Source organism: Triturus cristatus, chromosome 4_1 (genome assembly GCF_964204655.1).
Source record: "Triturus cristatus chromosome 4_1, aTriCri1.1, whole genome shotgun sequence".
Classification (NCBI taxonomy): Eukaryota; Metazoa; Chordata; class Amphibia; order Caudata; family Salamandridae; genus Triturus; species Triturus cristatus.
The window spans coordinates 288,730,532-288,743,815 of NC_140585.1; the positions used below are offsets into that span (position 1 = coordinate 288,730,532).

General features: G+C 48.2%; 1 protein-coding gene across 1 annotated transcript in view; it reads right to left on the reverse strand.

Moving 5' to 3' along the window:
- LRP6 (LDL receptor related protein 6) overlaps window positions 1-13,284 on the reverse strand; it is an 880,431-nt gene that overhangs the window by 301,325 nt on the left and 565,822 nt on the right. Inside the window, exon 13 of the mRNA XM_085652091.1 lies at window positions 10,549-10,748. Within this exon, the coding sequence (XP_085508217.1) occupies window positions 10,549-10,748 (200 nt within the window). The remainder of the gene's footprint in view (window positions 1-10,548; window positions 10,749-13,284) is intronic.

The window sequence follows — 13,284 nt, forward strand, 5'->3', positions numbered from 1 at the left end:
TTTATGTAGAGGTTCAAATGGGGATCTCATGAGGCTAGTAAGCACATTGTTGAGATTCCACACTGGAGAGGGTGGTAATCTGGGAGGTATGATTCATTTAAGGCCTTCCATAAAGGCTTTAATTACTGGGACCCTAAAAGGCGACAACCGTTGTCCGTTTTCTAAGTAAGCGGCAAGTGCTGCTAGAATTAGACGGATGGATGAGTATGCCAAATTACATCTTTGCAAATGCAGTAAGTCGCAAATGATGTTCTGGATGGACGCATCCAGTGGATCGATATGATTGTTAGTGCAGTAAATGGCGAATCTTTTCCACTTTGCTGCATAGCAAGATCTGGAGGTAGGGCGCCTGGCTTCTATAATGATGTTCATACAGTCCGATGGAAGGTTATGGTAACTGAACTCTAGGACTTCAGGAGCCAGATCGCGAGATTCATTTGAGTTGGATCAGGGTGCCTTATCTCTCCATAGTTCTGCGTTAATAGTGATGGGGAGAGGTGTAGTGTTTGGTGTGGGACTAGTGAGAGTTCCAGTAGTGTTGTGAACCACGGTTGGCGCGCCCATGTGGGAGCCACTAGGATCATTTTTAGAGACTGTTGCCGGAGCTTGCGTACCACTAGTGGAATCAGTGGGAGTGGCGGAAAAGCGTGAGCAAATCTGCCTGACCAGTTCATCCATTTTGCATTGCCCTTGGACAGCGGGTGTGGAAACCTGGCGGCGAAGGTTGGGCATTTTGCGTTTTTGTGTGTGGCAAATAGATCTATGTCTGGTTGGCCCCACATCTGGAAAAAAGGTAGAAGAACATGTGGATGTAGTTCCCATTCGTGAATCTGTTGTGTCTGTCGACTTAACAGATCCGCAATCTCATTGTGAGCTCCTGGATGGTGTTCTGCGAGGAGGTATATGTTTTGTGCGATGGCCCAGTTCCAAATGTTCTGTGCAAGCTGGGACAGTTGTAGAGAATGTGTTCCTCCCTGTTTTTGTATGTAATACATGGCCGTCATGTCCGTTCGGATCAGGACGGCTTTGTTTTGTACATGGAGTTGGAATGATTTCAGAGCTAGGAATATCGCTAGCAGTTCCAGATGATTGATGTTGACCACTTTTTGTTGAGTGGTCCATTTGCCCTGTGTTGTGTGAGCTAAGAGATGGGCTCCCCACCCTGTGAGTGATGCGTCTGTTAGTACTGTCTGTGGAACAGGCTTAAGGAACGGCCGCCCTTTGGACACGTTTTTTGTGTTCCACCACTGCAGAGAACAATGTGTGCGGCTGTCCACCAACACCAGATCTGTAAGTTGTCCCAGAGCCTGATTCCATTGATGTGCTAGACATTCCTGTAAGGGACGCATTTGAAGTCTTGCATGAGGTACGATGAAAATGCAGGATACCATCATGCCTATGAGTTGCATGAACACTCTGGCTGGGAGAGAGTGCTGGATTTAAAATTTGGTGATGAGAGCTTGTATACTGGCTATCCTGGCTGGGCTGGGATACGCTAGAGCTGTGGAAATATTTATTGTGGCCCCTAGATATTGATGTACATGAGAGGGCTGAAGGTGTGACTCGGTATAGTTTATTGTGAACCCCAAGTTGTGTAGTGTTTGGACGGTTTGATGAGTGTGTTGGATACACTGGTTGTATGATCTGGCTTTTATTAGCCAGTCGTCCAGATACGTAGGTGTGCTGCTACTACTGTAAGGCACTTGGTAAACACTCTTGGAGCAGTGGTGACTCCGAATGGAAGGACTTCGAACTGATAGTGTTGTCCGTCCAGTACAAACCTTAGATGCTTCCTGTGACCAGGATGTATGGGAATGTGGAAGTAGGCGTCCTTGAGATCTAGTGTGGCAAGGAAGTCTCCTTGTTGTAGTAGTGGAAGCACCTGTTGGAGAGTGATCATGTGAAAATGATCCGAGTGTATATACTGATTGAGGGGTCGGAAGTCGAGAATTGGCCGTAGGGTCCCGTCCTTTTTGGGGATTAGGAAATGCAGGGAGTAAACCCCTGTTCCCTGGTGTAGTAAGGGGACTGGCTCTATGGCGTGCTTTTGAAGCAGTGAGTGAACCTCTTGTTTCAAAAGTGTAAGCTGAGCTGTGGACATTGGATGCTGTCTAGGTGGTATGTTGGGGGGTGGAGGGGGGGGGGGGGGGGGAGTGGTAGCTGTAAGTTTCAGGCAGTAACCATATTGGATAATTTGTCTTACCCACTTGCCTGTTGTGATGGATTTCCAGACAGGTAGGAACTGTGTTAATCTTCCTCCGACCGGAGTGGAATGGTCTGGGGGGAGTGGAGGGAAGTCACTGTTTACCAGCAGGGGAGGTACGAGTGTTTTTGTTACCTCGGCCTCTCCCTTTATTGTTGTTCCCTCTGTAACCTCCTCTAAAATATCCTCTATTGGGGGATGTTTGGGTGGTGTTTTTAAAGGAAGATGAGTTATCTGTGCCCATGTTTTTGGAGGCTCCTCTATAAAAGGAGCGACGAAAGGAGCCACGCGCTTGCGGAGACTGCAACGCTCCCATGGACGTAGCAGTCTCTGTATCTTTTTTCACTTTTTCAACAGCCAGCCCAAAAAGTTGGTTTTGATTAAACGGCTGATTTAGAATGGTTGTTTGGATCTCCTGCTTGAAGCCTGAAATGCGCAGCCCGGCATGTCTTCTGAGCAGTATACTAGTATTAATAGACCTAGCGGCAGTGTCTGCTGCATTAAGGGCACATTTAATTGATGCGTTGGTGATTAGTTTGCGTGAGAAAGTGCCATCTTTCTTGCATGGTATGCCCCCACTTTTTGCTGAATTGCTGATGTACTTTGAGTCTGCCCTGGGCTCCTGCCAATCAGGTACACAGGGCCAATGTTCCTCTACTAAAACTGTGTTGAAACCTAAACCCAATTGGCATCTCTGCCCACATGTCAGGCCCTGGTAAATGGTACACCAAGTACCCAGGACCTTGTGACCAGAGAAGGCCCCAGACTGCAGCACTTATTGTGCCACGCCTAGAGGCCCTGTACCCTGACACACACACTGCCCTTGCAGGCTGAGTGTCTGGGTGCAGAACAGAACAGAGAATCGACATGGCACACATCCCTGTGTGCCATGCCCACCACACACACTGCCCTGGCATACATCAGCCACCCCTATAGCTGGGTGCCCTATGCCAGTGGTGTGGGTACAGGTGCATGAGCCCTGTGCCCCTACAGTACCCAGGTCCATTCCTGGGCAATGTAAGTGCAGTGCTGCCATCTAAGAGTATATGGTGCTGGGAGGTCGTCCACACGAACTCCACAGCACCATGATGGCAACACTGAAGACTGAGATGTTTGGTATCAAACTTCTCAGCACATTAAACCCACACTGATGCCAGTGTGGGAGTTAATGTACAAAGCATGACAGAGGGAGTCTTAGAGATGCCCCCTGAACCTAACCTACAATCCACGTCTTGTCTGAGGGGCTGCCTAGGCTGCCACACAGCAGACATGTTGCTGGACGCCTGGGAAGAGAGCCATCCGCTCTCCTGGGCCTGCAACAATGCACATCCTGGGCGAGGTGCCAGGTCTCCTCCCCCAGGATGGGCAGGGGAAACTTCAAAGGCATGCCGGCCTTTGTGAGCTTCTCCAGGCCACTTGCTGTACTCAGCAACTGGCCCCTACCGGTTCTGACCCCCACTCTGGCGGGAAGACTGTCCGGAAGCCCCAAAGAAGGAAAGGGGGTGTGCCAGCCTCTGCCAACCCCACCCCTCAGGTGGGGGAGGCGAGGTGAAGCACATCTCCGGGCTCTCGCCATCTTGAAGATGGGAAGCCCTGCCCAATAAGGACTAGGCTACTGCCCCCCTCCCACAGGAGAGTGGCAGGATACGGGGTGTACCCACCCCAGGGCAGGGACCCATCGGTTCCTGCCCTTTACCTACCTGTAACGAGCCAGTCGAGTACTTACCCAAAAGCTGATAACTCTCTTTACTTCCATAGGGTAACATTGACTGGTTTCACTTGAAAGTGTGGAGTTTCTAAACTTTAAAATATTCACCTAAAATCAACCGAGAAACGAAAACGAAAATACTCCCTGCTATCAGGAGAGATCCCAGTGCTGGTTCTTGGTGCCCAGCACTGACCCTGAAAAGTAATTACTACCATACTTACCGCTAACCCAATTTTCCTCCATAGGAAACCATTGACTGTTTTCTCGGTGAAATTTCTTCTAATTGAGAATTTTGGCTAACTACAAATATTCTTTAGAAATCACACCAACTGTGAAAACGTAATTACTTACCTGTTTTAGATAGATGTCCTAGTGCTGAACCTAGGAGTCCAGCACTGGATTACAAAAGTAACGAGAACATACTTTACCTGCAACTTGAATTTTCCTCCATAGGATAACATTTCCTGGTTTTTGCTGAAAAAGTTTCTAAGTGTCGATTTTGCAAACTTACAAATATTCGTTAAAAATCACCTGTATAACCAAAACACATTCTCTCAATTGTTTACAGGTGATGCACCAGTGCTGGATCCAGGATCCAACACGGAGTTAGAAAAAGTAACCATAACCCCACTTACCTGCGAAGTGAATTTCCTCCCATAGGATAACATTGGCGATTCTATGTGAAAAAGTGTCAACTTTTGAAATACAAAAATATTGCTTAAAAATCACAACTGTAACCAAAACGCTTTTACCCAATTGTTTACAGGAACTGTCCCAGGACTGAATCCAGGATCCAGTCCTGTGGTTAGAAACGTAATCCTTAAAGTAACTAATTGCATTTAACTAGAAATTCCCAATGAGCTCAATGTATTATTGTGTTTGAAATTCTGTTGCCTATTGCAACCACTGTACCTGTTATATTCAAAAGTCTAGTGTCTATTGAAAAGTATTTAACTAAAGCATCTCATTCTGAGAAAGTAGTTTTTGATACCTATTGTTGGTTCTAAAATAAAACTATATATTTTTAGACAAAAACCATTGGCCTAGAGTTCAGTTCTTGAGTGTGTGAGACCATTTGCTGATGAGGAACTCAGCCAACCAGAGAAAGGCTCATGCCCCCCTCCCACTCGAGGGTGGCATAATAGGGGGTGTAGCCACCCCAGGGAAAGGACCCATCGGTCTCAACCTTTTACAGGGGTGTGGAATTTAATAAAATATCTACTTGTCCATGGGGCAGGTTGCTTCATAAATCTACTTTTCCTGTAACAAAATCCACTTGTCCCTTTTGTGCCATGTAGTGCGGCAACAAATTACGGCAGCAAACTCATTATATAACAGTTCTGATATAGCATCTCCAATTATGCCAGGGCTCGTACCATAGTAGGGTTTGAATACTAGCAATTCCCTTATGTTGCTACGTTTCTGCAGGTCTACATGCTGGGGCTGAAGGTAGTGGTAAGCAATAGTTCAAGGGTCTGAATGCTCTTTTGAGTCCGTGCAAACCTTCTAACTTGCATGTTTTAAGGGTTTTCACCAACTCCTGACAGTGGCAGACATAAAACTTTTTCCTGGATTGGGAAAAAAGTGGTTGAAGGAAAAGTGAACTTAAAACATTCAGATTTTCACATGAGCAAATCTACACATGTACATTTGCTCATGCTAAAATGCAGTTCACAAATATTTTCTAGGAGTACTATTTCTAGGCCTACTTCTGTAAATTCTTGTGAATTCACAGAAACTGTATATATGCACTTAATGCAAGTATATATACCATTGGTGCACTTTTGAGACTTTCTTTAATAATTGGGCCTCAAATGAGCCTTGGCGTTAATCATGACCTTTTGTGTTTAAGAAAATTCTGTCTCTCTCTCGGTCTATCAGCTGGCTTCACTGAGAGTGACAGTATTCTGCTCTTTTACAAGCTTCCCTGATAATGTTCATGCAATCAGGGGGAAGGTTAAGGTATCCAAATTCTAAGATTTCAGGAGCCAGATCGCAAGGTTGAGCTGAGCTGGGTCCGGGTGCCTGATTTCTCCATGGTTCTGGGTTAGGAGGCATGGGGACAGGTGTAGTTTTTGGTGTGGTACCACTGAGAGCTGTAGTAGTGTGGTGTACCACGGCTGCCTGGCCCATGTTGGAGCTACCATAATGAGTGTGAGGGAGTGCTGTTGTAGCTTCCTTACCACTAATGGAATTAGCGGGAGAGGTGGAAAGGCGTATGCAAATTTGCCTGACCAGTTCATCCATATCGCATTGCCTTTGGACAATGGGTGTGGGTATCTGGCGGCGAAGCTTGGGCATTTTTTGTTTTCGTGGGTGGCGAAGAGGTCTATCTGAGGATGCCCCCACTTGTGAAAGAATGGGTGAAGAACTTGTGGGTGCAGTTCGTATTCGTGCACTTGCTGCGTTTGTCTGCGGAGCAGATCTGCCATGGTGTTTTGTATCCCTGGGACGTGTTGTGCCAGGAGAAAGACTTTTTGCGGGATTGCCCATCTCCATATGCTCTGTGCTAACCGAAAGAGCTGTGGAGAGTGTGTCCCCTCCCCTGTTTTTGAATGTAGTACATTGCAGTCATATTGTCTGTGCGAATGAGGACTGCTTTGGCTGAGACTTGTTTCTGAAATGATTTCAGGGCTAGAAAGATCGCCAATAACTCCAGATGGTTTATGTGGAGTAACTTTTGTTGTGGCGTCCATATACCTTGCACTGTGAGGTGTAATAGATGCGCTCCCCAACCGGAGAGCGATGCGTCCGTTGTTAGAATTACCTGAGGAACCGGGTCCAGGAACGGTCGCCCTTTGGAAAGATTTGTGGTGTTCCACCACTGCAGAGAGCGATGGGTGCGACCGTCCACCAACACCAGACCCGTCAGTTGCCCCTGGGCCTGGTTCCACTGGCGTGCTAGGCACTCTTGGAGTGGACGCATGTGGAGTCTTGCATGAGGCACTATGAAGATGCAAGATGCCATCATCCCTATTAGCTTCATAAACACTCTTGCTGGGAGAGAGTGCCGAGGAATGAATCTTTGACGCAAGGCTTGTATGCTTGCGATTCTGGCTGAATTGGGATAGGCTATAGCTTTTGAGGTGTCTATAGTGGCACCGAGGTATTGCTTTGTGTGAGACGGTATCAGCTGGGACTTTTGGTGGTTCACCGTGAAACCGAGCTGGTGAAGTAGTTGGATGGTAGTGTTTGTATGTTGCACACATTGATTGAAGGACATGGCTTTTATTAGCCAGTCGTCCAAGTAAGGGAAGACGTGAATGTGTTGTCTTCTGAGGTGTGCCGCCACTACTGCTAGGCATTTGGTGAACACTCTTGGTGCGGTTGTGACCCCGAAGGGGAGAACCTTGAACTGATAATGTTGTCCGTCCACTACAAATCTGAGGTACTTTCTGTGAGAAGGGTGTATTGGAATATGAAAGTATGAGTCTTTCAGGTCCAGTGTGGTGAGAAAATCGTTCTGGCAGAGGAGTGGGAGAACTTTGAGAGTTACCATGTGAAAATGGTCTGAATGCATGTATGCATTTAGAGGCCGGAGGTCTAGAATGGGTCGTAGAGTCTCGTCTCTTTTTGGTATCAGAAAGTACAGAGAGTAGACCCCTAAATTTTGTTGATTGATGGGGACCTGCTCTATAGCCTGTTTTTGCAGAAGGGAGATTACCTCTTGTTTCAGCAATGTGGTATGTTCTTGCGACATTGTACGGTGCCTGGGTGGAATATTTGGGGGGGGTGGAAGTTAATTCGAGACAGTACCCTGACCGAATAATTTGGGTCACCCATTTGGCTGATGTTATGGTCTCCCAGGTTTGAAAGAAGTTTTGTAGTCTGCCCCCGACTGGAGTGGAATGGTCTGGGGGGAGCGGGGGAAAGTCATTGTGTGGGCAGTGTGGCAGAACGGGCGGTGTTGGTTTTGCCCCTGCCTTTATTATTGTTTCCTCTATATCCACCTCTTTGATAGCCCTTTGTGGAGGTAGTCGGAGGAGGGGACTTGTAGGATGTGGAGGCGTTATCGGCAGAGTAGCCCCTGCCAGTGCCTCGAAAGGAGGAGCGGCAAAAAGAGCGTCTAGGAGGCTGGGACTGTAATGCTCCCATAGACTTCGCCCTATCTGTATCTTTTTTCATTTTTTCCAGGGCTTCGTCTACTTTTGGGCCAAATAAGTGTTGTTGGTCAAAAGGGTGGTTTAGTATAGATGCTTGTACCTCTGGCTTAAAGCCTGAGATTCTGAGCCAGGCGTGGCGGCGAAGCAGAACACTGGTGTTTATAGCCCTGGAAGCTGTGTCTGCTGCACATTTAATAGAGGTGTTGTTAATGGTCTTTCCCTCTTGTATTAGTTCATGAGCCCTATTTTTATATTTTTCTGGGAGATGTTGCATGATAGTCTCCAGCTCATCATAGTGCGCTCTGTCGTACCTTGCCAACAGCGCTTGCGTGTTGGCGATACGCCACATATTGGCAGCTTGCGAGGCAGTGCGTTTGCCCGACGCGTCTAGGTTGCTTGGACTCCTTATCGGGTGGTGGAGCCTCACCCGATGACCGAGAATTGGACCGCTTCCTAGCTGTGGATACCACTAACGAGTCTAAGGGTGCAGGTCCTTTAATATAGGCAGGATCCGTGGGGGCGGCCTTATATTTTTTCTCTATTCTGGGGTTTAAGACCCTAGCCCTGACTGGGTCTTTGAAAACCTCTGCTGCATGTTTGGTCACCCCTTTAGGCATGGGTAGTATGGCAGTAGATTTATCTGCAATGTCAAAGGTATCAAGTAGGAAGTCTTCCTCAACTGGATCACTGTGTAACTCCACCCCATGATAATGTGCCGCCCATTGTAACAAGTGGTGGAACCCCAAGGAGTCCTCTGGTGGAGATGGCCTGGATGGATAAAGATCATCCTGAGGCACATCTGGGACGTCTGGATTATGATAATCCTCCCATGTGTCTGGTGTTCCCGGAGGGGTGGGGTCTTGTGGGGAATCTGTTGGATCATAGTATGGATCCCCTTGGTCATCAGGGTCTGGAGACTGGGTTGGAGAGCGATGAGGCAAGGGTGGAGAAGGTGGAGGGGGTGGAGATGGGGGAGGTGAAGGCGGTGGGGAGGGTACTCTGAAAGGGGATGTGGCAGAGTCCTTCCGTTTTGGCAGTGGAGGAGGAGCTGGCTTGTCTAAATGTCTTTTCTTTGAAGACAAAGTCAAATGTCCAGTCTTTGGATCCTTTGTTAAAGTCTTTTGTCGAGGATCTGGCGTGATTAGTTCCTCCGGCACCGATTGATCTGTTGGCGCGGATGTTTTCGGGGCCGACGGCTTCTTTGGTTTATCTGTGCCATGCTTTTTCGGGGCCTCCGATTTTTTGTTCGGTGCCGCGGCAGGTTTCGGCACGGGAGCTTCGGCGCCGAGGGATTTATGTTTGGTCGGCACCGAGAGGCCAGGTTTCGACACCGATTGCTTCGGAACGGAGCTTGGTGTGGTTTTCTTCGGTGCCGAAGGGTGTTTTTCGGCACCGCTAGTAGGCTGGCTCGAGCCCGAGCCGCCGGGAGACTTATGATGCCTCTTCACCGGGCCCGAAGGTGGGGTGATAGAAGCGGTATGTTTGGTTTTGCCTAGGCCCGGAGGCAAAGGTGTAACCGGAGTCTCTTTCGGTGTGGGCGCGGGAGTGGGATGGGGTACAGTACTCACGACCCTCTGCGCCGGTGTGATCTCCTCCACGTCTGAGTCGTTGGCCTCGGAAGCACTGACGAGGTCGTCTTCCTGTTCGGTGTGCTGCTGTCCCGAAGCTCCGATGTCTTCTCCGAAGATGTCAGGTGGAGCCGAGGTCGATGAGTGCGCCATGGTACGTCTAGCTCTTCGATCCCGAATAGTCTTTTTCGATCGAAAAGACTTGCAGGCGGGGCAGTCTCGGGCCTCGTGTTCGGGAGAGAGGCAGAGGTTGCACACCTGATGTAAATCGGTGTGGGGAAATTTAGACCCACATTTAGGGCACTTCTTAAAAGGGAGTCCTTTCCATCGGCCGAGACCGGAGTCGAGATAGGCCCGAAGGCCGCAGCCGATGCCTGGAATCGAAGAAGTGCCGAAGAGAGCGATAAAGAAGATGATTTTGTCTGAAGAATCTCGATGGACGAGGATTTTTCGTCGAAGGTCGAACTGGAAAGGTTTGAAGCCGGAGCACGAAGTATTACATCCGAGCCCGATGGCGGAAAAAAACAATCTGAGGATGGAGCCGAAGCCCATGCGCAGTACGGACCGAAGGAGGAGTCACCGAACTCGTGATTTCCAAACATTGTCCAAAAAGAAAAAACAAACTGCAAACATCCGGGCCCAACACCAGATGGCGATCTATGCACAGTGTATAATCTGCAGCTCATATGCCTCGAACAGATAGGAACTGACTTCAGCGCGCATGGGTGGCACTTATATACAGCTCAACTCCTTAGTTTAGATCCGATCTGACGTGTTAGGAATATTCACAAGGTGAGGAATCTGTATCCATCGAAAAGTCAATATGTGAGGAGTCGGCAGGCACCGAGAAGAGAGTCTACAACTAAGGAAACTGCAGATCAGCCATCATATTGTGTTTTACTTATTTTTGCCCTGTCTTGTGGGAGGCTATTTACAGTTAAGCAAGTGAAAACAACTTTCACATACCTGGCTCCCATCCTCCTGAGCCCTTCTGATGTTCTGGCGAGAGTCGATCCAGTATAGATGTTTATCAAGTGGGTCATAATCAATGGCACGCACGTTGCGCAAGCTATGAATTGGGAGAATGATATCCGGGCTCTGCTGGTCATCGATCACCATTCGATTAATGGCATTCTTCTGGCTGTATAGTAGGAATGTTGTAGGAGCTAAAGAAAAGAGATATAAAGTGGTATGAATAAAAGCGCATTAGGTACAGTTATCAGTCTTATTTGTTTCAACTTGCATCAGCACATTGATGCCTATCAGCTGATGTCAAGAACATAAAAAAGACCTTCACTATTTAAAGAATGGGGACCAGGCAGATATATACAGTCACTAGCAAGCACCACCAGCTCAGGCTCCTAACAAGAAGGGTTGTCAGCCCAAATGTCAGTGGGCTACATCTAAACAGCAATGTGTACAGTATGCAAGTATCAAAAGAGCTACATTTCTGCAAGGCCACATAAGCTGCTTTTCAGTTGACAAGTTGAGGGTGGTTCCTTACATGACTTAAGCTATGCTAAATTAAAAGAACCAGTCACTTGAAGGTCTATAACCTGGACCACTTTCCTTGAAATTGTATATGTGCAATAGACACCTTAAGATGGAAGACAGGATCAGGTCTTGTATATAGAGAGCAGCCTACCATTGTCTCTCCCAGGCTCACAAATCAGAGAAAGGAATATTCTGTGGGAGAATGATTCTTAATTGACAATACAAATCTGAAGCGACTTTTTAGGTCTCGCCTGGCGTGGGCTGAGCACATGCGCAGTCTCGCTGGCGAGATTTAATGTTTTGTGGCATTTTCTGTAAAGGGCTTTAAGCCCCGCCCCTCTTTTCCATTGGCCGGTGTCACCGTTTATGCTAAACGGTGGCCAGCCATTGGAAAAGCAATAACCAAAGGAAATGATGGACGGAGTGTTGAACATTGCAAGCACTCACCCCCAGTCAACTGATCTGGGTTTAATCCATCACCGTTCTTTAGCCCACTCTGCCACCCCAGTTCAGACATGGCCATATGCAAATCAGTCTGACCCTGTACCTCATGGGAACAGTCCAGCCCAAACTGCCAAGCCATGTCTTCCCTGGACCGGAAACAAGCTTCCTAGGACCGGTTTCTGGCATTTCAGCCGTCTTCAGCCAGGCTTGCTTGAATCCAGTGGCAAAGTGAGCAAGGGACTCACGTCTGAGCATATCCTGCCAACTTATGGCGAACAAAGCAAAAACCATCACCGTTCTTTAGCCCACTCTGCCACCCCAGTTCAGACATGGCCATATGCAAATCAGTCTGACCCTGTGCCGTGGGACCCGTGCTCACTACGCCACTGGAGTCAAGCTATCCTGGCTGATGACGGCTGATAGCCAGAAACCGGTCCTAGGATGCTTGATTCCGGTCCAGGGAAGACATGGCTTGGCAGTTCGGGCTGGACTGTTCCCATGAGGCACAGGGTCAAGACTGATTTGCATATGGCCATGTCTAAACTGGGGTGGTGTAGTGGGCAAAAGAACGATGGATTTAACCCAGATCTCTTGACTGGGGGAGAATGTCTGCATTGTCAGCATTCCGTCCATCATTTGTTTGTTGTAACGCTTTTCGCCCTAAGTGGGATGGGTATTCCCAGACGTGGGACCCGTGCTCACTACGCCACTGGAGTCAAGCTATCCTGGCTGATGACGGCTGATAGCCAGAAACCAGTCCAAGGATGCTTGATTCCGGTCCAGGGAAGACATGGCTTGGCAGTTCGGGCTGGACTGTTCCCATGAGGCACAGGGTCAAGACTCATTTGCATATGGCCATGTCTAAACTGGGGTGGTGTAGTGGGCAAAAGAACGATGGATTTAACCCAGATCTCTTGACTGGGGGAGAATGTCTGCATTCCGTCCATCATTTGTTTGTTGTAAAGCCATTGGAAAAGAGCTGTTCATGACGTTTTCCTTCGGCTTTTTGAGCCGTCCCGCCATCCGTGCGTCGCGAAAGCTTTCTTATCTTTATGGGGCCATGTGTTTAAACACATGGCCCATAAAGACAAGAAAGTTTTCACAATGGACGAAAGTGAAAGCGGACCGTGCTCGTTTAGGACTTGTGCCCTGGTGCAGCTGGTGAGCAGCCTGATGCGCGCGGCAAGGAGAGGCGGCTCTACGTAACGCAACTCACTTTGCAGCACCCTCCCTTCTTCACCTGGCGCAGTGTCCTCGGTGGTACGGGAGTACGTTTTAATTCTAAACAAAATATATTTTCCGAGTATCATATCGGCATTGTGACTTCTGATTTTTGTTCTTCAGTTAACTAATTCTTGCCAATCTTGGGCAATTATTTATTTATTTTTGGGGGAGTTTTATGTAGCGTCAACTCAACACGAAGGAATCAGAGTATATGAGCACCAGTTGCTTTACAGATGGACATATTCATTTTAGATAGGCAGGGGGAGACTAAGTGAATTGCCCAGAATCACAGGATGTTTGAGCGTCTCTGCTGAGACTCGAACCAGATTCCCCTGCTTCGCGGTAGTTTGTGTGGGTGAACAGGCCAAGTATGCGAGGGTGCTGCACCTGAGACGAACCTGCAAAACACTGCACAGAGAGGTACAGAGAGTACAGGCACCGTTCCAGGCAAACAATTAAACACAAGTACAGATGCCAGTCTGAGTGGCCGGCGGCGTGGGTTTGCACTCATGGAATGGGCAGAGCGTCCCATTCTATGCT